At 43.3% G+C, this 23,678-nt stretch overlaps 1 protein-coding gene across 1 annotated transcript in view; it reads left to right on the top strand.

Moving 5' to 3' along the window:
• The window catches only part of RNF150 (ring finger protein 150), a 58,917-nt gene extending 42,352 nt beyond the window's left edge, over positions 1-16,565 (top strand). Inside the window, exon 7 of the mRNA XM_009643651.1 lies at positions 16,447-16,565. Coding sequence (XP_009641946.1) covers positions 16,447-16,565 — 119 coding nt within the window. The remainder of the gene's footprint in view (positions 1-16,446) is intronic.
• Positions 16,566-23,678: the final 7,113 nt, after the last annotated feature.

Genomic DNA, 23,678 nt, shown 5'->3' with positions numbered 1-23,678 from the left:
CTTTTTTTTTTTTTTTTTTTTTTTTAAATTAATCCTTCAGGTTTTGCCCGATTATGACTGAAAGATTCAAGTCCATTTCCCTTGTAAGAACTGAAAATTTACTGTAAATTTATGTTCACATTCTAAAAGCCCTCTTTCCAGACTAGATAAATAATGTAACGATATTTTAATCTTTAATTTTTTCTAAAAGTTCCTGAGGTCTAAATATTCTTCTGGAACTGCCTGGGAACCTTCTGGAAACTACTACTTTTCAATGAGAGGAGTTGAAATTGAAGAACTTGAATGGAAAAGGAAAGGCGGAAGGGGTTAAAACCGAACTTAGTGTCATGAATTTTTGACTCTAATTTTACAGTCGTGTTCCCAAGGGAAATAATAATGAACCAGTGCACAGGCATTTATATTTTCTGAAGTTATATGGTTAGCATCCAGATTTTCAGAAAGCTTTTGTTATTTTTACTTTTCCAGGTACATATTGGTGCATAGGGTAATATCTCTTCTGCCTCTCTGAAGAGTGTGTATGCTCAGAACTCAAAAGAAGGTGGGACGGGAATATATACGCGCTGAAAAGATTGAAACAGAGATAAAATGTTTTAATGCAAAGAAACAGTGTTTTAAAATTACTCTGCTCCAATTTGAGTTTCACTTGCAGAGTGTTAGGGAGGTCTTGGTAGTGGTGGTGGTGTCCAAGAGACCCAATGAACATATTTTCTAGTAAAATTCCAGCTGCAATTTGTTGAAACTTAAATTGACCTTTCTCCTCCAATGGTCCAAGAAGAAACTCTGAAATCAGCTGTCTTGGTCTTGGCCTTTCTCGTGTTCTCGTGAGCATTTTGGCAAGAGTCCCTGATAAAAGTAGTGGCTTGGAGGGGATTTTCTGATGCCAGAAGTTGTTCACTTGAAACTAGATTGTGACTGCAAGCTTGTTTGAAAGGAAATGCCAAATGGCCCTAGGCTTCTATAGCCTAAGACTGTATTCTATTGATGTCCCCACTGGATTTCCTACCAGCCAGCCCCAGGCCTTCAAGGGCATTTGGCGAGTGAGATATTATCCTGGGTGCTAGGACTGAGGTGCCCTTCAGGCACCTTCAGTGACCTCTAGTGAGACTGAGTTCCCTCTTTAATGTTAGCCCTGCTGCTTATTGCACTGGTTGCCTCTCTCTGGGTTTTGCCACATCTAGCATTTTGTAAGGAAAAAAATGGAGCTCGCTTTGGTTTTTTTGTCATGTGAACTTGCATGAACCATGCACAAGGAAAGCAAAATGCGCTAGTTCATTAAGGAAGGAGCACGCTTGCACTCTTGCTTCAGGCTTGCTTTGAGACAAAACTGCTGGTTTCACATCTTGGGTCAAGGAGCCAGGTCAAGTAAAACTGCGCTATGTTCTTTTTTGTGAAGCCTATTTTGAGAGGAAAGGGAGACAGGTGGGAAGGAGACAGGGGATCAGAGGGAGACGCATTAAATTAATTTAAAATCTTTAACTCAAAAAGCTTGTTATTTTGGTTTCAGTTTTTGTAAAGGCTGACTTTATTTTTTTTTTTCTTCTGTATGTAAGGCATTTTTATAAATGCATTTTCAGACATGATTCAAATGTAGCAGGCCTGGCCTGGCTGATCAAAGACTTCTTTTTTAATGGGAAAAACCAAAAATGTTGAGCTATTGCAGCATTGTCAAAGAAATGTTCCAATTAAAAGAGGACATCAACTGATTTAAAATTTCTTAGATGAACATAACAAGACATAAACTGTTGACCTTTTTCAATTGTTGTTCTGTACTCAGTATGTGTTTCTCTGTGAATGTGCATTAATATACACAGCCGAGCTTGTTAGAATTTTATCCGGGGCACTAGCCCTGCTGCAGGAAACAATAACATTTTTGGCAGTTCTGTTCCAAATAGACAGTGGTTCTCTATACCTCCTAGTCGTATTTTAATCCTCATTTCATGTGCTTGTGATGAGTTTTAAATGTGCTTATTTTTCTTTCCTATAGAATGCTTTTGATTACATCAAAAATATTGCTCAATCCTTTAAGCAAGCTGCAAAAGCAACCTAAAGGAGATCCAAAGGGCATTTAAGAAGTTTCATTTTTCCAAAAAGAAAAGGTTTTGATACAGTATCTGTTGGGGGGGTTGTGTGTCTGATTTCTAAATTAATGAAAAGAGCCACGTTTCTCATAAAAACAACTATGCATAGACTTTGCTTAAGTTTGCAGGAAAGCCTGGGAAATGTTCCTGCTGTTTGCATAGATCTCCTTTACTCTTTCTGCTAGTACTCAGCCACAGTTATACAAGATTTATAGATTATACTATCGCTGACAATGTCATATCCCACCTGCCAATCCCTAAATGTCAGCAGCAGTTTGAGTCCCTTTGCACCCTGTGCAAAATGCCGACCCACAGCCTGACACAAGGCATATTCTGCTTGCAACTGCCCAGTGGCACACAGGGACCTTCCTGCTGCGTGGACCATCCAAAGAGTGGGAAACTCTCATGTGGGGAAGTCTTAAGTATAAAAGTTCACATTTTGATAGGGAGGTTTCTGTTTGTGGCCACTGCCAGATTCAATTCTCAATCAGAGAACCAGCCACAACCCTAGGTAGAAAATGTTGCTGATGGTGAAACTATTGAGTAGGCTGCGGGAAAGATCAGAGCTGGAATAATTCCTGTTCAAAAACTGCATGGTTAACACTGGAATGTAAAACGTGTTGCAAGGTTTGATAGGCTTGTGAGGTTTAAGAGAAAGGAGTGCTAGCAGCTGAACTCATCTGTCATCATAGGATGTAAAAAAAAAAAAAATTAAATCTCAGTGGGTTGGTATTGCATGAAGGGCTCTTTTGAAAACCAGCTATTATAGCTTTTAACTGACATCCGGCTGCGGTTCTGCACTGGCAAAGAGATGAACTAAGTAGCTGGGGAGCTTGTACAGTGAATGATGCTAATTGCTAGCAAATCTGAAAGGGATTATATCGGGCAGCCACTACAGTAGCGGAGAGTAGACTCAACTACCCAGGGCATCCCTTCCAGTGCACATCTTCTAAGCCTTCCTCTGTAAGTAATGAGAAATACTACGTGTGTTAAAGAAACGGTTCTACTGAAGCTGCTTTGAAGTGTGGTTTCTGCACCACCCGCCCTTTCTTGCTGTTGTTTTAAAACATTGTCACTTAGACTCCAGAGAAGATGAAACATCTGAAAACAGTCGAGCATTTCAGGTTACTTGCTTTAAAGGAGACATTTATGGTAGCTCCAGCAGTTGGTAGTGACTCATCCTAAGGGTTTCCCAGAGCTCAGTGAAGGTCAGGGCTGTCCTTTCCATGTATGTATGAGGGGGGATCAGACACAAGGACTGACCAAGAGTGCATCTGAACACAGGGCGCTAGAAATTAAATGTACACTGTTTTCAATTAGGGTGAAATTTCCTCATGTAAAGATTCTGCAAAACTGAATATTAAAGAAAGCTTCCTTGCAGAACTTTCAACTTATCCTAGGAGCCTCACACAAGAAGTGTATGGATGCTCTAAGAAGCCCATAGGCAGGAGATTCAAATTAGTAGAATATGTTACTTTAAAAGCATCTAGACTACTGCAATTCCAATAAAATTAAGGGGTGACACTTCAGCTCGACACATTATTTTTCCTCATTGCTAATGCACATATAAATGGCTGAAATTGTTTCTTCTGTATGGAAAACTGGATGTTCTTATTTTATTTAATTGATCATTCTGTTAATTCCTAAATGGTTTGTGTAGACATAATAAGCGCTTGGCTAACCGATTGAACCATCCCTTCCCTGCATTCAGAAAAATATCTATTTACCTATGCAGCCATCTTGGCATAGCAGAAATAGTATAGCTATAGGGTATGGCTGTAGTCATCTGTTCAGGTTCTTACTTTGTTCCAATACATGCATCAGACCTGTCTGCAGAATATTGTACTGCTGATGATCCCACACCGTCCAGACATCTTCCAGTACCTGGTGGAGTTTGCAAGACCGTAAAGCATGCGCTTTGCTTTTAAACAGGGGATTTCTTACAGAGTCACCGAGATGCTGTACAGTGGATTTTTCTACAGCTGAATTGCACCTAAATCAATCTTTATCTTTCAAACTACAGTAAGTAGATAAGCCATGGCCTGTGACAAAACATATAATTAAGCTGTCCAATTCAAATAAGGTTGGACAGTCCTGTAGAGTTCAAGAACATACTTTCTTTGGGTTGTTTGGCTGTTTCTGTCATGTATTGTCTGTTTTCATGGACTTATGAACAATTGATCTTTAACCTACCTTGCTCAAATGTCTCCCAGTTTTTTGGGAGCACGTACCTGATAGTCCTGTAGGAGCATGAGCATGTGATGGGAGACTAGGAACGGTCAAATCCTGCAAGCGCATATGTAGCTGGTGGGAAGCAAGACACTGATTTCCCTGCGAGGTGTCAGAAGGCGGAAAAAAAAAGCATTGACACAATGTTATGGTCTCTGCACATGTCTGTTGTTTGTGGGCAGCCCTTGCGTAGTGTGGAGGATGCTGAAGCTGTGTGGGTGGATGACGGCTGAATGCCGTACTAACCTGCCCAGGCTTGGCAGGCGTGGTGGCCCCACAGCTGTGCCCTGCTCCGGGCATTGGAGCTGTTGCTGCAATGGAGCCAGGCACGTTGTTTCCACATACTGAACAAAAATGGAGACTGTGTTCCCCTTAAGGTAAAAGTTGCACTGTTAAAAGCTGTATTTTGCTAGTGACAGCAGTAAAAATGACATATCCGATACGCGGGTTCCTCCACCACCGCTGTGGGATTTTTCTCTTTTGGCTTCATTACTGTGTGCGTTTTTTTCATATCTAATAAGGAGACACCCCTGGGTGAAATTTTTATTATGGGCATTTCTAATGGAATTAAATTTCAGCCAAGCATCACTATCACTGATGTGCATGGTGAGGAAGGGGTTCCTAGCAATATGCACAAAATTCAAGAGCCCAGGAAATGCTGGGCCAGTGAATTATTTATTATATCCCCTTTATCCTGGAAATGTCCTGGAGATTTCAGGTGGAACCCAGCATTAGCAGCATTGGAAAGGAAGGCAAGACCATGCATGAGAGAGAGAGAGAGAAGATACACAGGCACTTTATTCAAGTAATTCCACCGCTGTTGAGCTTTTCAGCCACCACCTTGTGAGTTTTCTCATTAAATCCTCTAGTATATGCACAGGCATTTTTGTGACATCTTTGCGCAAGGATTTTTGTGAATTTCCTGCTCCTAAAAGTTCAGTATCTGATTCCTCAGTACTGTGCTTTGCTGGTGACCTAGGGGTTTTGAGAGCTTATGCTCAAGACAGACTTGACAATCATGCACACGCTGCCAGGACAGACAAACTCAGCCAGACTAACATGAACTTTTCCAACCCCCTCATTCAAAAATTAACAGGAGTTGTCTTTAAAGCAAGCTGTCGTTTTCTCTTACAGCTGTGTGCATACTTGCAATTGCAGAAGCAGTTCGTAGTGATTAGGCAGAAATCTGTTTTTTCTTTTTTCTGCTTGTCACAGCAGCCTACGTTTCACGTGAAATTCTCAGAATTCATTGCCCCCGTGCAGATTTTTGCTGGCTGGTAGCCTCATTGTACATGAGCTGAAGCATCCTTGAAGAAAAGCTGTAGCAATATGAGATCTCTTACAACAGCCTTGTCCACTTTCGTATCCCAGTCCCATTGTGTGCCCTTGGTGGGTTGCTGTTTGAAGCACCAAACGCTCCTTCTTGCATTCCCCTGAGTGCCAGGGGTGGCGTTCCTGCTTCCCAGGAGGGACACGGTTCTGAGTGCCTTTGAAGGATCCAACAGTGCTGAAGCTGTTGGGCAGAGATCATAGCGATGGGTTGCAATTTCCCTCAGGTCCTGCTGTGTACCAGCAGGTCCTGCTGAGCCTCAGCCACCACCCAGCCACAGGTGCTCTGGGACGGGCTCTTTGGTTGCCACAGTGGGAAGGAGGGTGCCTGTGGGTTGAGCATCCCTTTTCAAATTCCTCCCGGCCAGGAGCAGGGTGCAAAACAGCAGGGCAGAACAGAGCTGCTGAGCAGGTGGGGCCAGCAGGGATCTGCAGTTCCGAGAAGGAACTATCTCAGGTGGCTTTGTGCAGCTGCTTTTGCCACCGAGTCCCCCAAGGAGAGGTCACAGCTCTGCAGCATGATCAGACAGAGAAAAGGTTTTTGGAAACCACAGGCTTATGTTGAGTCTTCTGGTTTAATATTGTGTTGTGCTTGGGGGTATTGCGATACCTCGCCGGTGTGATCACTCCGAGGGGTTTGTGTGGTGTTGGCCAGTACATCTCTAAATCACCCCGTGAAAGGATGTTTCTTCCCTATGTTCCATAAGAACAGAACAGAACTGAAGGTTCTCTTACCATTACGCTTTCGCTCTTTCAATCCAGCACGTTACATGTCTGAGTCAGGCTGTAATTTCCTTCTCCTTTCAGGCTCGCAGGAAGCAGAGCACACTGCTGACACAGGTTTTTAAAATATAAATAAGAAAGTTCAGTTGCAATAGCAGTCACCAATATAGCCCATGGAAACCGAGCTGCACATGATTAAATTGTGTGATTATACTTCTTGGATGTAAAAGTCTCTTTATTATGACAGCCTGCCAGTAGGCCGTATGGCGTATAACACGTGCTAGTGCATACAGCATTTAACTCCACTTTTGTCACATACCTGCTGTCCCTTCAGATTTTTAAACGGCTGGCAGTGCGATGAAAGACGTTTGCTCATGGCTCAAAGGGTGTATGTCTCTCCACACTTCTCGCCTTGGCTACTGGAAGAATCCTTGCAGCATCCCTTACACACCGTTATCATGATGAAGCATGATTTTTTTTAACTTTATCACTTAATGCTATTTGTTTTGCAGTAACACCAAGGAGCCCTGGTCATTTAGCAGCTGCTGAGTAAAACCAAGCAAAAAAGTAGTCCCCATGCCACACCTGACCTTTTAGATGTGTAACATCATGGTACTGCAGGGACAGCTTGCAGATGTTGAATGCAAGGGGGAGGTGGGGTGTGCCCTCCTTGCCTCTGCCTCACCTTCCTTCCCTTTCCCTGTCCCTTTTCCTGTCCCTTTCCCTCTTTCTCTCTTCTTTCCTGAAGTTGGCTGCAGCACTCACCTTGTGACGGAGCCAACCCATTCAGTTGCTAGCCTAGCAAAAAATGTTTCCAAGGTAGTTTGCAGATATTTTCTTAAATTAAGTCAACTCCCTGGCCACTCAAAGGAATATCAGAGCTGGCTCAGGATAGGTGGCAGGAGAGTGAGCTAGGGCAGGGGAGCTGGGCTTCCGCTTCTTTGCTTGGTCATGCTGCTGGCACATGGAACCATACTTCAGCTAAGTCAGAAACTTGGTCTGCATACAGAGAAATTAAAGGGAAGAATAATAGAAATGACAAGAAAATAATAACCTGCACATGAAGTGTTTGTAGCAGTGCTGGGGACTGCACGATAATAGTGATTTTAGTTCAGTCTGGGCCTAAGAGACATTTTTGTGAGTGAATTTGGTGAAGAGTTGAATTATTATTTTTGTTTAACATGAAATGGAAAACTTAATGTTTCTTAGGATTCTTAGAGGGATGTAGGAACTAGTAGGGTATTTCCAGAAGTAGCAGAATTCTTTCAGAATTAAAGATCTTTGATTATTTAATATATTACCAAAGGTAGCTAAGGTACTCAAGAATCAAAACTGTCATGTAGTTACAGCCCTGTGTTCAGTATTTTTGAATCTTTTCCTTTTTTATGGGAGATCTCATTTTCTGATTTTTCAATCAAACACATGAATAATTTTGCACGTTCTAAATAATAATTGTTTCTAGCAGGCTGTACGTTGAATGAAATGCCTTCAGATTTATTTCTGAAACTTACTGTGGGCAGCAGAAGAATGTGCTGGCCTGCCCAGAGGTGCATCTGGCACAGTATTTGGGCACCGAGGATGGCCGGTGGTGAGCGGTAAGGAGGGTGTGCAGCAGCATCCTGCTGTCACTCTCCCCTTCCAGACAGCGGGAAGGCTTGGAGGGAGAAAGGAAAAGCAGCTCTGCAAAGGTTTAAGAGGCTGGATGCTCTGTTGTGAAGGAAGTAGGGTGGTTGTCATCTGGCAATCAAACAAGGGGAGAGTGTGGGACTGAAGAATGGTGTCAGTCAAAGATGGAAGAAAATATTCTGTAGTGAATAAGACCAGATGTGCAGCTAAATCGTGAAGGACCTTGAATATGGGGATTAGCTGATATGAGAGCATAGAGATCAGTGCTAGAGACCTTAGCACGATGACTCCATTGACTCTTCAGGTAATCTTTCTGGTTGCATTTTGACTGAGTTTCCAATAGGAAAGACTAGTCGTGGGAAGAGAAAATGATACTGCAGAATCTAGGCCACAAAAGGAGTTTCCCTGCTGGTCCCAGGGCAGGAACATGATGAGCATGACCCGTGAGAGCAAAGAGAAAGAAGAAAGTATTCTGAAAGCAAAAATACTAGGTTTCCTTGTGTCATACTTGGCAGAGGCATGTTCATTGTATCACAGGGAGGGTTGGCAGCTCCCCACTAAGACAGCTGATCAAGAGCTCCCAAAACGTCAGCCAGCCTCTCAGAGAAGACAGATGTCCAAAGTGTTGACTCCTAAAATAATGTTAATACTTGCTGTGAATTTCAAAGGCCTTGTGTTCTGATTCGTGGACAAAATCCCAAGGAGCTAGTGTATGCTCGTTAAAGACAGATATAGATATAGATATATAGATATATATAAAAAATGAAAAAAATGCTTGGCTTTTCCAGCCAATCGGGTCCAACCGTCTCCATGCAATAACATCTGGTATGCGTTCTTCCCCTTTTGCTCGGCTTCCTGCAAATGTGTTTGCTGTCTGCTCCGTGTGTTTTATATCATATGTCCTTCTCTGGACAGATGTTTTCCCTTTTTTTGGAGAGAGCATTTGGGTGCTGATACTTTCTTTCTATGCTATTTATGAAAATGAGTTTATTGGTCTTGCCAAAACACATAATGTCTTCTCAGGTAACTGGTGTTAAAGTTTATTGCTTAAATACAACATGTTCCAAGTTTAGGCTTCATAAAATTGGTTGAATAACTAATAATTTCCCTTTTTTTTTTTGATGCTTGACTTGAGATACTGGGATATGACTTCCAGAAGCGCTGAGTACTTACAGCTGTAGCTGAACTTAGTAGAAGGTGTGCCTGGGGCATACAATGTCCAGGTTAATGCTCTAACTGAAAAATCAGGTTTATGGGGTGTCTTAACTGGGCACCCAGAATCAGTGAATGCCTTGAAGAGTCGTGTCTTTCCATCTCAGTAGCTCCTGTCTAGAATGATGGTGATGATGTTACCCCTTCGTACTGCAGGATGTTTGAAGACAGGGAGCTACGGCTTTGGCTGTTTTCCATTAAGAGATGCTGTATGTTCTCTCAAAACATATATCCTAGAGAAAGATTAAGGGAAGAAATTTTTTTGCCTTTTCAGTCAATAAGAAGAAAAAAAACCAAGTTTGCTTTGGGAGGGACTCTAGTGGTTTATGTCATATCCAGGCCCATCTATCAAGTCTCTCAACCGCTTAGGGGTTTGATCCAGTTAAACACATTTTTTAAATGTTGTCTTGAATGAATCTTGCCAGGTTGTGGCATTTGGTTCTTCCTGGAGTGCTGATTTGGGTATTCTTTGCCATGTGTTTCAGACGTCATCTGCTTTATCCTCTGGATGAAGCCCTATTGCTGTTAGTACATTCACAGAGCTCTGGCTTGTTATTTATGGAAAAGACTCTAACCTTTTCTTCCAAAAGCGGTTGCCATGCTCAAGTACTTTTTCCCCTTGCTGCTTGGGTAAGTCTCTCTCTGATGCTAGGGAACAGCAATAAAATATTTCCCCAGTACTTTGTTCTCAATTGTAGCCAGCCAGACTTCTTCATCCATTTTATTAGCCTCTGTGTACATAAGGACTGCATTAGTATCACCAGTTTTTATAACCCTTTCTCCTCAAACATATTCCCACTACTTCTTTTGCATTAGAGATTTTATAGGCATTTTCTTCTGTGTGTTTTATTTCAGTTGTTTTCTTAGTGCAGTTACAGCCTGTTATAAAGTGTTACAATTATCAAGCTGATATCGAAGGAATTACTTATAAAATTATCTGAGAAGTAGTATTGGATGATTAATTTGAGAATAATTTTAAGAGTCAGTAGCAGTTTTAAAGAAGAGGGTCTTAGCGATAAAATAAATTTGGTTGGTACTGTTGTAGAAGGAGTTGCCATTTGAGGAACCATGCTCCTCCTCTGAGACATAAGCAGCAAAGCAACGCTGTGCAAGGCTGCAATAGGAGGGAGCAATAAACTCTGTAATGGTAAAGTGCATTCTTGGGCAGACAAAGAGAAACAGAGGGCTCTAGAAATGTCTCTCTCTCCCTGTTATAAATCAAATGTGATGAATAGTGTCCTGGTTGTTCTGATATGGGAGGCAAAATCTGAACAACGCTGCTTGCGTTGGCAGTTCGCTGTGGCTTCACGTTGAGCAGAATCCATTTTGATAAAGGTCCCATATCAATGACTCTAATGACCCTGGATATATTTTCCTCTCGGGTCCTCAGAGCTCCAGGAGATGGTCACATTTCTGGTTTCTTCTGGAGCAAAATGCTTCTAGACACATCTGACAGAAGGCAATGTCTGTTGAGTAGAAGTGAGCCCCAGACTGGAATAAGGTTCACGCTAACACATAAATTTTAGGTATTTGTCTAGCTCTGAGAGCATACCTGTCACCAGGGTTTTCATGTTTTGGCTTAGTTCTGTTTTCAGAAAATGACAAGTTCTGCAACAAGCTCTATTTCACAGCAGTGAGAATGTGAAATGAATAGTGAAATCAAGTCCAAGCTTTGCTGTATATTTATTGTCAAAATGGGGTTTCAGACAGACTCCCGTTGTCCGCTGTACAATTTCTGCCAGCTAAGGATGGGCTACTAACTGATAAATTTTTCACAGCATTTCATTAGAGGAAGAAATCAATAATTATTCATTACTCCTCAAAGCTGGGCATCTACCATCAAGAACGGAAGATCTGCGCAAAACCAGACTTGTTTCTTGTGCTAAATGCTCAAGTCTTTACAGCTAGGCAAATAGGTTACACCTAAGTCAGGAGCACGGTAGCACCTTTCTCTTACCCTCTTGATTCCTGTGACCTTCATGAGGTGAAGAAAACCATTAGCAGCTGCACAGCTCTGTGCAACCGTTTAATTTTGTGTGGAGCAGGACTGAATATGCTGAATTAGTTCACAGAGAGCTGATAATAAATGAGGGAAGGGAGGCGGACTCCCAGCTGAATAGTTTATTGCCATGGCCCATGTTTTTAATCCACAAGAATAGGAGATTGCTGGCTTTAGTTACGCTTTCAGTAGATGAATTACACACTTGGTGGCAGCTCTCGTTTGACATGTAACAGTCGATACTTCTCTGCTTACTCACAAATGGGTGTAACAGCAGAGAGCTACCTGAAGGTCCAGAGAAGGAAAAAAGTCTGTCATCTTAGACAAACCTTAGATGCATTCAATGCTGAGAAGCTTTTGCCGGGTAACATTTTAGTGTGCTCTTATTTTTCTGCTGATTTCCCAGATGCAAATTGCTTGTGGACCTTTTAGCCCAGTCATGGGGTTCCACAGCTTTTCCAGCTCTGTGAGCTCAGGGGAAATCTCAGCCTCTGGGGCAAGCAGGAGCAATTTTAGGAGACCCCCATGCCTATGTCCTAGGGACATCAGAGCCCAGTGTCAGCAGTGGCCTCCTTGGGAGGAGCACAGGGGTGAGCAGGAGCGAGGCCTCCGTGCATGCAAAACCCACCACAGGTACATCAGGTTGTTCCTCATCCTTGGGCGGCTCATTACAAGTACAGCTCGATCTGTGCCCGTGCCTGTATGCTTACCTACGCGTGGTAGAGCAACGTTTTTGTAAATGAACTTTTCACTCACTGTTGTATGCTTAGGTCTCTCCAAAGACTCTTGCAAACAATATCAAATTCTTGGAAACCCATCGTCTGATCTTTTTCTTTTGGAATATTTATTAGCATACAACATCTACAGACCTACTCAAAGTGTTAGGAACAGCAGCAGCAGTAGATAACTATTAGTAGTGTTCAGTCTTACTGTTTTTAAAGCACCAGAGTAATTAGTTATTTTCATCCTTGTTTGATTGCAATTATACTCAAATATAAACATCACTTAATGAACTTTGCAACAAGTGAGGGCTGTACCACTATTATGTAGGGCAGTTCTGTATCTACGTGGTGATATTCTTCCTGCATTAGCATAATTAAATTTAAATTAATATTGGCTAGAGAAGGAGTTTGGTTTATTGCACCGCTCAAACGAATGTGTGTCAGGGAATATAAGCAAGTGGAAAAAGTCTGTCTGGAAGTGGGCAGCGTGCTGTGGGGTATTGCGTTTCGCTGACATGAGAGGAATGTGGCAGGGAGGTCTACAGTTGCCTGCTGTAGGCACCAGCGCCCAGGCTGAAAAGCAGCTTGGGATGTGCCTTTTGCTTCATTAAGCAAAAGGCTTTATGCCTGTGGCGTGAAGGGCTATAAAACACGGTGCAAGTATTATAGTGTGTGTTGTTAGACAGGATTGCCAATCTCAAACGTCTAAAATCATGTCAGATATTCCAACATAAAATCTGTTTAGAAATTAGGGATATGGTTTTTTAAACTCTTTATTTCCTTTTCACTTCTTAAGATTCATTTATTTTTAAGTGAAAGCTGAGATCTTCACTGAAAGTTGAGCTTCTCACCTGACTTCAGGCCTCTAAGAAGAACACCAGATTTCAAAAAACTTGCAAAAAGGTCATAGAAGTTCTGAATGGTGAGTCAGGCATCTCCTGTAGAAGCTGTGTGATTGTACGAGCTTTGTCATTGTAAGTAGGATCTAAAAACCAGAGATGCAGAATGCAGGCTAAGCTCCTGGCACTTGCAGTTTAGTTGAGGTTTGCTTACCTTTAACAAATGTCATTAACTGCTGGCTCACATTATTGAGCAGCCAGCCAAAAAAAACAAAACAAAACAAAAAAACCAAACCACCACAGGGGAGCCACGGTGAGGCAGTCTGTAGACCTTGCAGCCAGAGTTACCTACAGCTGGTCTATGTCTGGTGCAACTTCTGCAGCCTCCCAGATGTTTCATCCCGTGTGTGTTGGGGCCAGTAGTAGGACTCCAAAAGCAAGCATGTAATGCTGAGGGATGCCTTAATTTCCTTGTGTTGTCTGCGTCTTCCAAAGAAATGTCAGTGCTGAGCCCTTCCCTGGACGATGTAAGGGATGGTGGCGTCCAAGCTTTTCTCCCCACTCTGCTGAGGCGGCAGGCTGTAGCTTTAAGATTTTCATAGAATTATAGAATGTTTTGGGTTGGAAGGGACCCCTAGAGGCCACCTAGTCCAACCCTCCTGCAGTGAGCTGGGACACTGCTAACCACATCAGGTTGCTCAGAGCCCCGTCCAACCTGGCCTTGAATGTTCCCAGGGATGGGGCTTCGACCACCTCTCTGGGCAACCTGTTCCAGTGTTTGACCACCCTCATTGTAAAGAATTTCTTCCTTATATCCAGTCTAAACCTACCCTGGTTTAGTTTAAAACCATTACCCCTTGTCCTGTCACAGCTGACCCTACTAAAAAGATTTTCCCCATCTTTCCTATAGGCCCCCTTTAGGTATTGAAAGGCCGTAATCAGGTCTCCCCGCAGCCTTCTCTTCTCCAGGCTGAACAAGCCCAACTCCCTCAGCCTGTCCTCATAGGAGAGGTGCTCCAGCCCTCGGATCATTTTTGTAGCCCTCCTCTGGACCCGTTCCAACAGTTCCATGTCCTTCTTGTGCTGAGGCTTTTCATCCACCAGCACCCCCAAGTCCCTCTCGGCAGGGCTGCTCTCAATCCTTTCTTCCCCCAGCCTGTATTGATACCAGGGGTTACCCCGACCCAGATGCATGACCTTGCACTTGGCCTTGTTGAACCTCATGAGGTTCACACAGGCCCACCTCTCCAGCCTGTCCACGTCTCTCTGGATGACATCCCATCCTTCTGGTGTGTCAACCGCACCACTCAGCTTGGTGTCATTTTGAACCGCTGCACTGTTAGCAAGTGAGGAAGGTGGAGCATTCGTGTTTCTAGGCACTTTCACAGCACTGGGAAAGCAATGCCAGGGCACAGGCATGGGCATTTTTAGGATCCTTTGTTCATTGTTCCTACTGACCTGCACTCCCGTCACAAAGACGATAAACTACAAAGCCCACACTGTGAAAGACTGAGATCTGAGAATTTGAACAGTTGTATAGGATTTTTAATGTAGAACTCAGGCTTGCTGGTTTGGAAAGTGGTTGCTCCTGTACATAGGCTAGGTAGGTGAGCTGTAAATCTGCCTCTGTTCTATCTGCCCATCTTGAACTCGGCTGAGGTCTTTTTATCCTGTGCAACCCTAGAAGAAGCAATTCTTGAAATAACATTTCAGCACCATAAACACTTCTCATCTGACGCTCTGACATTTGGTGTTGGCAGCTCAGCCTGCCTCCTCAAGGAGCGTGTGCGGGGCTGTCACCGTTCAGCCCATCCTCCTTTCCTGCGCAGCTAGCTCAGGTGAAAACCACCTTTCTCTCAAGACTGCTCCAAGTGGCTCCTTAGCATGGCTAAGCCTCAGAAACTCCATCATGCAAATATAAACTTGCTCTTAGGTCAACGTTTAAAGCATCGTTTTCATTGTTTTTAAAAATCCTATTACTCGTAGAGGAATGATAAATAATCCAGTGGTCGGGAACCACATCATTCTGGCTCGGGGAGCTGTTACCGCGACAGATGATGCTTTAGGTCGATGGAGGTGTATGTGATGTACTTTTGTGCTCTTGGATCTAGCAGTTCACCTAATATTTCAATGTAATTGAAGCCCACTGAAGTCTGCAGGAGATGTCATTCAGTTCGTAAGTACTTCCCCCACCTCCATTTATAGTCAGAAGCAATGCCTTGAAATGTTTTACTACTGTCATATTGATAGGAAAAAAATACAGAGCTATAAAGAGGTTGTGTGCATTAATTATTTATCTTGCAATCAAGAAAGTATAAAAATAATCCATGGTGAAAATTGGGAAGGGTTGTAAAGGAAAGCACTGGCTCTTTCAATTTGAATAATGCAGACCCCGCTCAGGCTTTCACCGCAGAACATGACGTCTAATCCCAGCACAAGTAAATACATATTTTTTTCTCTAAAACAGATTTAAAAATCATGCAGCTCTTGAGAGGAGACTAATTGTGCTCACTTAGCTTCAAGTGAATAATTAAACTGTGAGGAGTTATTATTTTCCTGGCTCCTCTGTAATGTTTCTTACTTATTAATTCTTAGATATTCAACTTTTAGACTTTTTAGCATCAATCAAGGTCGGCTTCTATTGTCTGAAAAATAAAATATGTAAAAGAAAAACTGCCACAGATTTAAATACTTTGTATTGTTACAGTATAAATATCGCCACTGTAATTAAACCACTTGAAAATATCAACCATCAACTTTTTCTCTCAGGGTGTCAGCCACCTATGGGATTTTTGTGATATCCCCAGAGACCCAGTGTGCTTTGCTTCTTCTGATTGTTTTTGAAATAAAATTAGCTTTTAGTCCTTTAAAACTGTTTGCTTTATCTGCTACTAAATACACACATAGTACCTGCTGTGGGATCAAAACAAAAACAAGTTACTCCTCCTATGCTTGGAGTTTTGATGGGATTTGCAGTTTGGCAAAAGTCAGTAATCTGACTCTTACTGTATTTGGGATCATGGTGGATTAAGGTAGATCCCTTCGGCCTGGATCAAGAACCTGCAAGGTATCTGCTAATCAGAGGAAAGGGTGAATAGGAAAGAGACTGGAAAAGGATGAGAGAAGGCAGGTAGCCTGGTCCTGAGGGCAGAACTAACAACACCCATGTTGCTCCTTACAGACATTAGCCTAGCACCCTCTTCAAAGTCTCCACTGACAGAGCTTCTGTCCCCTAATGAGGGTTAGGGCAGATTTTTTTCCTGTTAGAAATGTTTTCCTGATGGCTGACTCACTCCACCAGCTGCCTGTGACTTTGTCCTTAACATGCTGCCTTTGTGGGGAGAGCAGGATGATGCAGGGTTGAGGAAGTGAAAGGGGGCTGGGAGGGAAGTGCTCAGATTGTGGCAAGAAGGTCGTGGAGATGAAGGGCCTGGATGGAGACCCCTGGGAGGATTAGAAGGAGAAGAAAGTGTTACCCATCCAGGCTCCTTGTCACCATGTTTCTTGCTACTGATGGTTTGAACTTTCTGGTATTTTTGAGATGCTTTAGACAGATATTGAATAAGAGCAAAGTTTGGAATCTAAGCACAACCTCAGTGGTGGAGAAACCTCTGGGTCCCATCTGCAGAACTAAAAAAGAGTAATATGTTGACCATAATGCCCTTTTCCTGTCTTTTCTACCCTCACAGATGAACAGGAGCCAGCAGTCAGCAGCGATTCAGATATTTCATTGATTATGGCAATGGAGGTTGGACTGTCCGATGTGGAGCTTTCCACTGATCAAGACTGCGAAGAGGTGAAGTCTTGAAAAACAAACAGAGATCCAACGCTAAACTACCAGGAAGGGTCACAGGGAGGGACCGAGTCAGCTTTCTAGGATTTGGATCAGTCATGCACATGCCTCCAGAGCACTGTCACTCCTGCACACTCCATTCTGAGATGGTCACGAAAAGCAATAGCAACAGTTGTGTCTGCCTGGATGCGGTTTCATCATCTACATACGTTCATTTTGTTCACATGGGAGATGAACGCCTCCAGTTTACCCATGTGCTTGAGAGCAGTCATGTAACTCTTCAGTGGCTCATAAATACGCAACTGAAATGACAGCCTTGAGTGTTTTCTACACTTGTTCGATCAGGTTTTTGTTTTTTTTTTTTTGAGAAGACATATGTTTGTTACGGTTTTTTGTTTGTTCATAGTTTGTTATGGATGGACACTCTGTTTTTGTTGACTGACCCCAGCTTTTTCAAGAGTTCAATCCAGAAATCCGAATTCCCTTTCACTGGCTATTTCATGATCTGACTCCAGGATTTATCATTGCCTTGTTGTTTCTGCATGAAGTACATGTGGCTTCAGAAGGATGGTGCACCAGCACCCTGCATTAATGTGAAGCCTGCTTTCATTAAGTGGGAGCCTTGGAAATGGTATGTTCTGAAGGACTTCGTTTGTAAGAGAGCTCTGAATTAACAGAGATGGCTGAGATTTGGGTTAAAACTGCATTATGTTGGCTTTTACTTAGAGCTCGGTTCTAGACAAGTATCGTACAGTGTGAAGGGGGAAAGAAAAGCTTAAAGCTTCACTCCATCCTTGTAGTCCTTTGCTATATTTTATGCTATTAGCAGTTGTCAGGACACTAATGGTCTTCCTTCAAGTCACAATTCAGTAGCTGGAAAAGAAAGATCTAGTATAACATCATGTCTTCTCTTAATTTTACAGACCAAAATCTGACCGGTAGGCTAAAGGCATGTCTGAGAGGTTTCCAGAGGCTGCTTGTTAACAGCTGTGCATTACGTGGATGGCAAGAATATTCTTAGAAAGGCTTTGGAGATGCTGATATCAGTGTCAGAAATTGCCGATGAAGCAGGAGGCAGCTGGTTGAAATGTTTGGGGTTTTTTTCTTAGTGTGTTTCACTTATGTGTTGAGGGCAGTTTTTGCCTGCTTGTTATCGAACACAAGAGTTCAGGTGGTTTGTTGTCCTCCAGAGTCCCTGTCAACATTGTCGCCAGCATAATGGAATACTTGCAGTTTGCATATAGATATATATATATATACACACACCAAACTATTTTGGGTGGAGGGGAGGGAATTTGAAGATAAACAGAACATAAATCAAAACACCTAAATGATCATGACCTCCAATGATTATTTAGTTCATCCTGAGCTCTGCTTTCCAGAGGAAAGCTTATCATTACTTGTTCAGTGTACGATTTTGTTTTTCAGTCAAAATACTCAACTGTGAAGAAGCATTTTTAGCTTACTGTTATACAAGAGTAAATGGTTCCCGTTGACAGTCAGATGATTTGAATCACATTACTGCCTCCTGAGTAAGTCCATAGAATCAACAATTCATCTTGCATCGAAATTTCATGGAGAGGTCAAACATTTTGACTTGATGGTGTCATGGCAGCATCTCAAAATGCAACTATTAGGCTTCTTGCTGCATTTAATCTCATTGTGGATTTACTCGTTAGATGTGGAAACCAACTTCCAGCCAAAATTTGGTTTGTCAGATCTTACTCAGGAACAAATGTGTTCAGAACTATCCCTGAAATTTTGGCCAACTTGCTTCTTTAGCACAGGAAGAAGGAAAAATTATACTCCATGCTTTTCGGTCCAGTTAGAACTCAGTTGGGTTTATAGCTTAATTTTTTTGATGTTCTTAGTCCCTAAATTGCAGGATAACTTTGAGACAAAGGAGCACAGCCTAATCATCCTTCAAAACCATGATCCGGAAATGTGCTGTTACATTTTTATAAGCCATTTGAAAGGACATCTCTTTTTAATTAAAGAGATGCAGGCAGCTGGAAATCTGCTTGGTTTAAAAAGAAAGTTAGAGATTGTTCCAGAGGGCGCAGCTAGGTCAGCCTTGGCAATATTTGTGGTTCTATAATCATATTTTCCTTATTCTTTAATGTCTTCTCTGTTCCTTGCTGCTATGGGAAAGGCCCACAGCATCAGGGGAACCGATGCTGAAATTTACTCCTGCACAACAGAGTCTGCACAGGGTACCGCTTCAGCTCCGCTTAAGCTCTGGAAATAACGCTGAAATGGGATGTAAGTGGTGCTTACACCAAATATTGTCCCTTCACACAGGAATGAAACTCATCTCTAAATGACTGCAGGGGAAAGAGCGAAGCGGGTTGCACACAGTCAGGTCGGTCTCCCTGTGGAAAGTACACACACTGGAACACTTCCTTCCCTAGCACTGGAGCCCGGGTGCTGAATGTCACAGGAACATCACGGACACAATGTCCGAGTTGTCAGCGATCCTTTAGCATCCACCCCCCGCTGCAGCCCAGCACACAGACAAAAAACTCCTGGCCAAACTATCTTGGTTTCAGAGAAGCTGTCAGCAAAGTCTTCGTTTTATTTCACAAACTTAATTAAGTTAATCTCCATGGATAGATTGACCAATGATCTGTTGCCATAACGGAGTCACCCGCAACGCAGCAGAGCAAGCAAGCTCTGCGGAAAAGCAAGGCAGGAGGTGAAACTCCCAGCTGATGCTGAGCTGGGTCCTTTGCCCAGCAAAATCATTAAAGGGAGCTGTGCTCAAAGGGCCATCACATAGATGGTAACCGAGACCCTGCCCCTATTCCTAGGAGCTAGTGAAGGATTTCGGAGAGGGATTGCACTGTGCATGCCCTTTTCCTAAGTATCCCAGAGTAGATGTGGTCCCTCGGGGTCCACAGGTGGCAACTGGCAGAGTGGCTGGGTGCGACGTTTTCACATATCGCCGTACTGTGGTCTTTCAAAAGAGGTGGCCCAGAAAATCTGGGTCAGGATTCTTTCTGCTTTTGTTTTCCCAGGGTTTTTTTTACCCACAGTTTCACTCAGGAAAGATGTTTTTCCATCCCTGTCCTCAGGTATTGTACGGCTCTGAGCGCTGATGAAGCGATTGCGAGTGCAAAGCCAGGTTACACATCCCTGGAGCCAGAACTTAGGAAAGCACTTAAGTAAATGTTTTATTCCGTCCTTCTTCAGAAACACACTTACGACTAATTTTGGACTTGTACCAAAATCACATGATTTTCAACAGGTCTTCTATGAGCATAATTAAGCCCCTGTGTCAAATGGAAATGTTTTCCTAAAGCAGGACCTGGCTGACAATATTCTTTGTATATATAACCTGTGAAATGCCTTGGGAATTTGAGGTGCTTCATAAATGTTAAGACCCTCAGATGTATGTTTGTAACACGTGTGAAAGCCTTAGTTCTGCAGATCTGCATGCCCATGCACATTTTTGGTTAAGTGAGTCTCTCCACTGAGATTTCTCACAGGGTAAAATTAAACCTCCCCATTTGCAGCTTTGGGCAAGGTTAGTCCCATCCTGAGCATTGTGTGAGTCCTCGGTAACGCTGCCCACTAAGCCTGGGCTCCGGCATTAAATACGTGGGCTTCAGATGCCAGGGACACAGCACCGCCTGTTCAAGAAGCAAAAGCAGCCTTTAGCACACAGCCAGGAAAAAAAAACCAAAATCCTCTGGTGCCCTCTGACGAACAAGTGCTCGTGTGCATAATTCTGCAGGCTGACGCCGTGACTGCCCGCCCGGGGCCAGCGGCCAGAGGACGGTGCGGCTCTCTGAGGAAGGTGTTCTCATCATTAAGCTGATCCCGTGTCTCTCCCAGCTCTTCCTGTCCTGTCATCTGAGGCTCTTTTCTTTTCCGTGAGCGAGCAGTCGGTGGCAGAAGCGTTCGCCTGAGTGAGGCTCATCTTCATTCAGGCTGGGCTGTGGGATGAAACCTGGACAGACAGAGACTGCACTCTGGGCATCCTTCGATCTTGATGGGTTTCACTGAACTGCCTTCCCAAAGGGCTGTACAATAGGTAGGACACATAAGAATTTACACGGGCAGAATTTTGCACTCACAAATGTGTGCGTGCAGATGTGCAAGGCACCCGCTCTGCAGCCCTTCCCCGTGGCTGACCCATTCTGGTGGGGATACAGGTCTGGCACTTGCTGAGGGTTTGGGTTTGGTTTTTTTTTTATTTTCTGGTGGGTTTCAAGCCTCAAAACCAGGGTTAGGACAATCCTAGCCCTGTGGTTCGTTCTTTAAGCATTCTATAGAATTAAATTGCCATGTATGCATGTAAAAGTACAGATATGACTATGGAAACCGTATTGTAGTGGAAACAGAAGCAGCTGCCAGTTTTAGGCTTTGTATATGAGGGAGATTGTGGCACTAAAGAAAAAGGCTTTATAGAGGCAATTTGGAAAAAAAAAAATAAAAATTGAAATCACATACCGTAAGAGGTCCCTCGGCTCTCACTACTTTAATGACCCCTGGATCAGATCCAGGGAAGTCATTGCAAGAAGGGCAGTACTTCGCCTCCTGTTGAACGAGTCGTTTGGGATACGTTCTGATTTTGTTAACAAAATGAACCCAAGCACCAGAGATGGATCCAGCTCTGAACTGAGTCTTTCTCAAAGAATATGCATTTTGTGATCCAGACTTTTTGCTGTCAAACCTGTTAACCCACCCTCTCTCCTTTCCCCCTTGCTAAATAAAAAGAATTGCTTGACCAACTTGAAAACTGTCTAGCTCAGGAGACCTTTGCATATGGATGGGTTGCCCTGGCAGGTATCTGCAGATCACTTAGCACTTCTGTGTACTTCTAGTCATCAGTACAACACAGTTACAGATTTTCCATCAAGTGTGTTTTATTTGCTGTTCTTGTTAAACCTCGCATGCAGTCATCGTATAGATTTTCCAGAGTTTTGCCTTACAAATTTTTCCTTTGAATATACGCCACAGCCCTTTGAGCGGATTCTGTGATTAAAAGGCAAAGACTGGGGCACAAGGCTTTATATATCAAACTCTGGACTGCAAGTCCTTGTTGTGGCAATTGGTCTGTACCGAAACGACAACAGAAGCTACGCGTAACAGTGGGAAATGCCTTCAGCCCAGGCAGCTGGGAATCTCCCAGGCTCGCTTTGTAAGAGAGAGGCTCATTACTTCGTGGTCTCTGTCTCTGTAGAAAAGCTCATGACTAAGCATATAGTTTGAAATAAGCCAGGAACAGGAATTTATAGGCTGTGCAAACCAAGAAAACCAATGATCATCTATTGATTTCTATTCGTTAGCAATAATGGACTTTTTTTTAACCATTTGTTGTTCTTGTAGATACCTGTTGTAGGGCCAAAGTTACCAGTCTGCTAGGAATAGGGGCCAGGATGAGCTGACTCTCTAAAGAGAAGAGGGAGGGCTCGGCTTGCCGTTGGGATGCATCCATTTCATGGGACTGAAATGGCAGAGGAATCCAGCCTGTTCCTTCCCGGCCCCTCTCGCAAATGTTTGCTCTCGTGTCAGCCTTTGTTGCAGGGGAAGGAGATCGTGGGATCAAACTTAACACGGTGCCACTTCCTCGCTTGCATTTTGTGCTGCCTATATCTCTTGTAGCGGGTTGTACTGCTCTGGTTCAGCACGGGGGCAAGGAGCCAGCCTAAGCTCAGCTTAAGGGCTTAATGAAAGATAGCCTCGAGTTGCGCCAGGGCAGGTTTAGGTGGGACGTTAGGAAAAACTTCTTCACGGAAAGGGTTGTCAGGCATTGGAATGGGCTGCCCAGGGAAGTGGTCGAGTCCCCATCCCTGGGGGTATTTAAAAGCCGAGCAGACGAGGTGCTTAGGGGCATGGTTTAGTGGTGGGATGGCAGGGTTAGGTTAGTGGTTGGGCTTGATGATCTGAGAGGTCTTTTCCAACCTAAACGACCAGGGGTTTCAGCAGATTCAGGGCAGCTGAGTCTTCATAACTGGTGCTGACTGGGATTGCTGCTTCATTGAAGAACGCTGAGCATTGACTCATTTGTTCTATAGATGCAAAATGTGTGAGCGTATATGGAGCAACCAGCGTGACAGAAATTAATCGGCTTGGTTAACGCAAGCGGTGAAAAACTATGTCATGAACTATTTCAGGGGCAAGGGAAAATTGAGGGTGGAGGTGTTGTTTTAGCAGACTTTTTAGAGAGAGACAAATTGACCCGACGCAAACACTTCTTTTATTTTACCAAGCTGTTACCTGAACTAATTGATAGTTTTGCAGTTGAAAGAGGAACGCCAGATGGACAACTTAGTCTGGATTTGTTTGCGTGGCAGATGGCGGCTGCGGGCTGGGACGGGGCGAAGGAGGGAGGCGGCCGCCCTCGGCCACGCAGCTTCCCCCACCCGGCTGGAAACCCGCTCCACTCCCTTTCTCCCCTTCTTCAGCACTTCTTTTTCAAGGAAAAAAAAAACAATACCCTTCTGAGCAGGAGCTATGTTACAAAGGGAGAAAACAGAGAAGAAAGATGAATGAAAGATGTTGTGGATTTTGAATGAAAAGCCAACGGTTGAATTTTTTTCCATCTGAAATTAATCTTGCCTCTCTCAACTATTTTAATTGTGAATTGGTGGAAGTTATTTCTTGCTGGAGTGAATGCAAAAAAAAAAAAAGGGGGGGGGGGGGGGAGGGGTAGGGAAAAAAAAAAAGAAATAGCGTTTTCCCTTTCTTGTTTGTTTCTTGATTCTTCAGTCCTGTGTAGCATTAAAAACAACAGCAAGATGGAGAGGCTGGTTTGCTCTGAATGTATACAGCTATTTCAGATGTCAAATATGTTTTGTACATGTACGTAATACCATCCTTCTTGTTTCATGTTAGGAACCTGAAATGACTGTACCGTTTTATAATTAGAAATGTAAAGAGGGGCCAGTGGGTGGGAGGGTCTGTTATTTTTATAGCAAGATGTTCCTTGTATTTAGTGAACATTTAAAATGGTTTTGTACTTGTCAAAATATACATTCCATCCATTTCCAGAAGAGAATTATTTTTGTTTAGAGTAGTTATAAGAAAACCAAAAAAATGTGGCGTCCCATTTGTACGCGGTTCATGAGCAGAGCCGAAGTATCCTGGTTTTCAGTGCTGGCTCCAGAGCTTTTTTCCAGC

This window comes from Egretta garzetta, unplaced genomic scaffold (genome assembly GCF_000687185.1).
Source record: "Egretta garzetta isolate BGI_Z169 unplaced genomic scaffold, ASM68718v1 scaffold258, whole genome shotgun sequence".
Lineage (NCBI taxonomy): Eukaryota > Metazoa > Chordata > Aves > Pelecaniformes > Ardeidae > Egretta > Egretta garzetta.
Note: the sequence above shows the minus strand (reverse complement) of the source record. Positions and strands in the feature narration are given on the sequence as shown.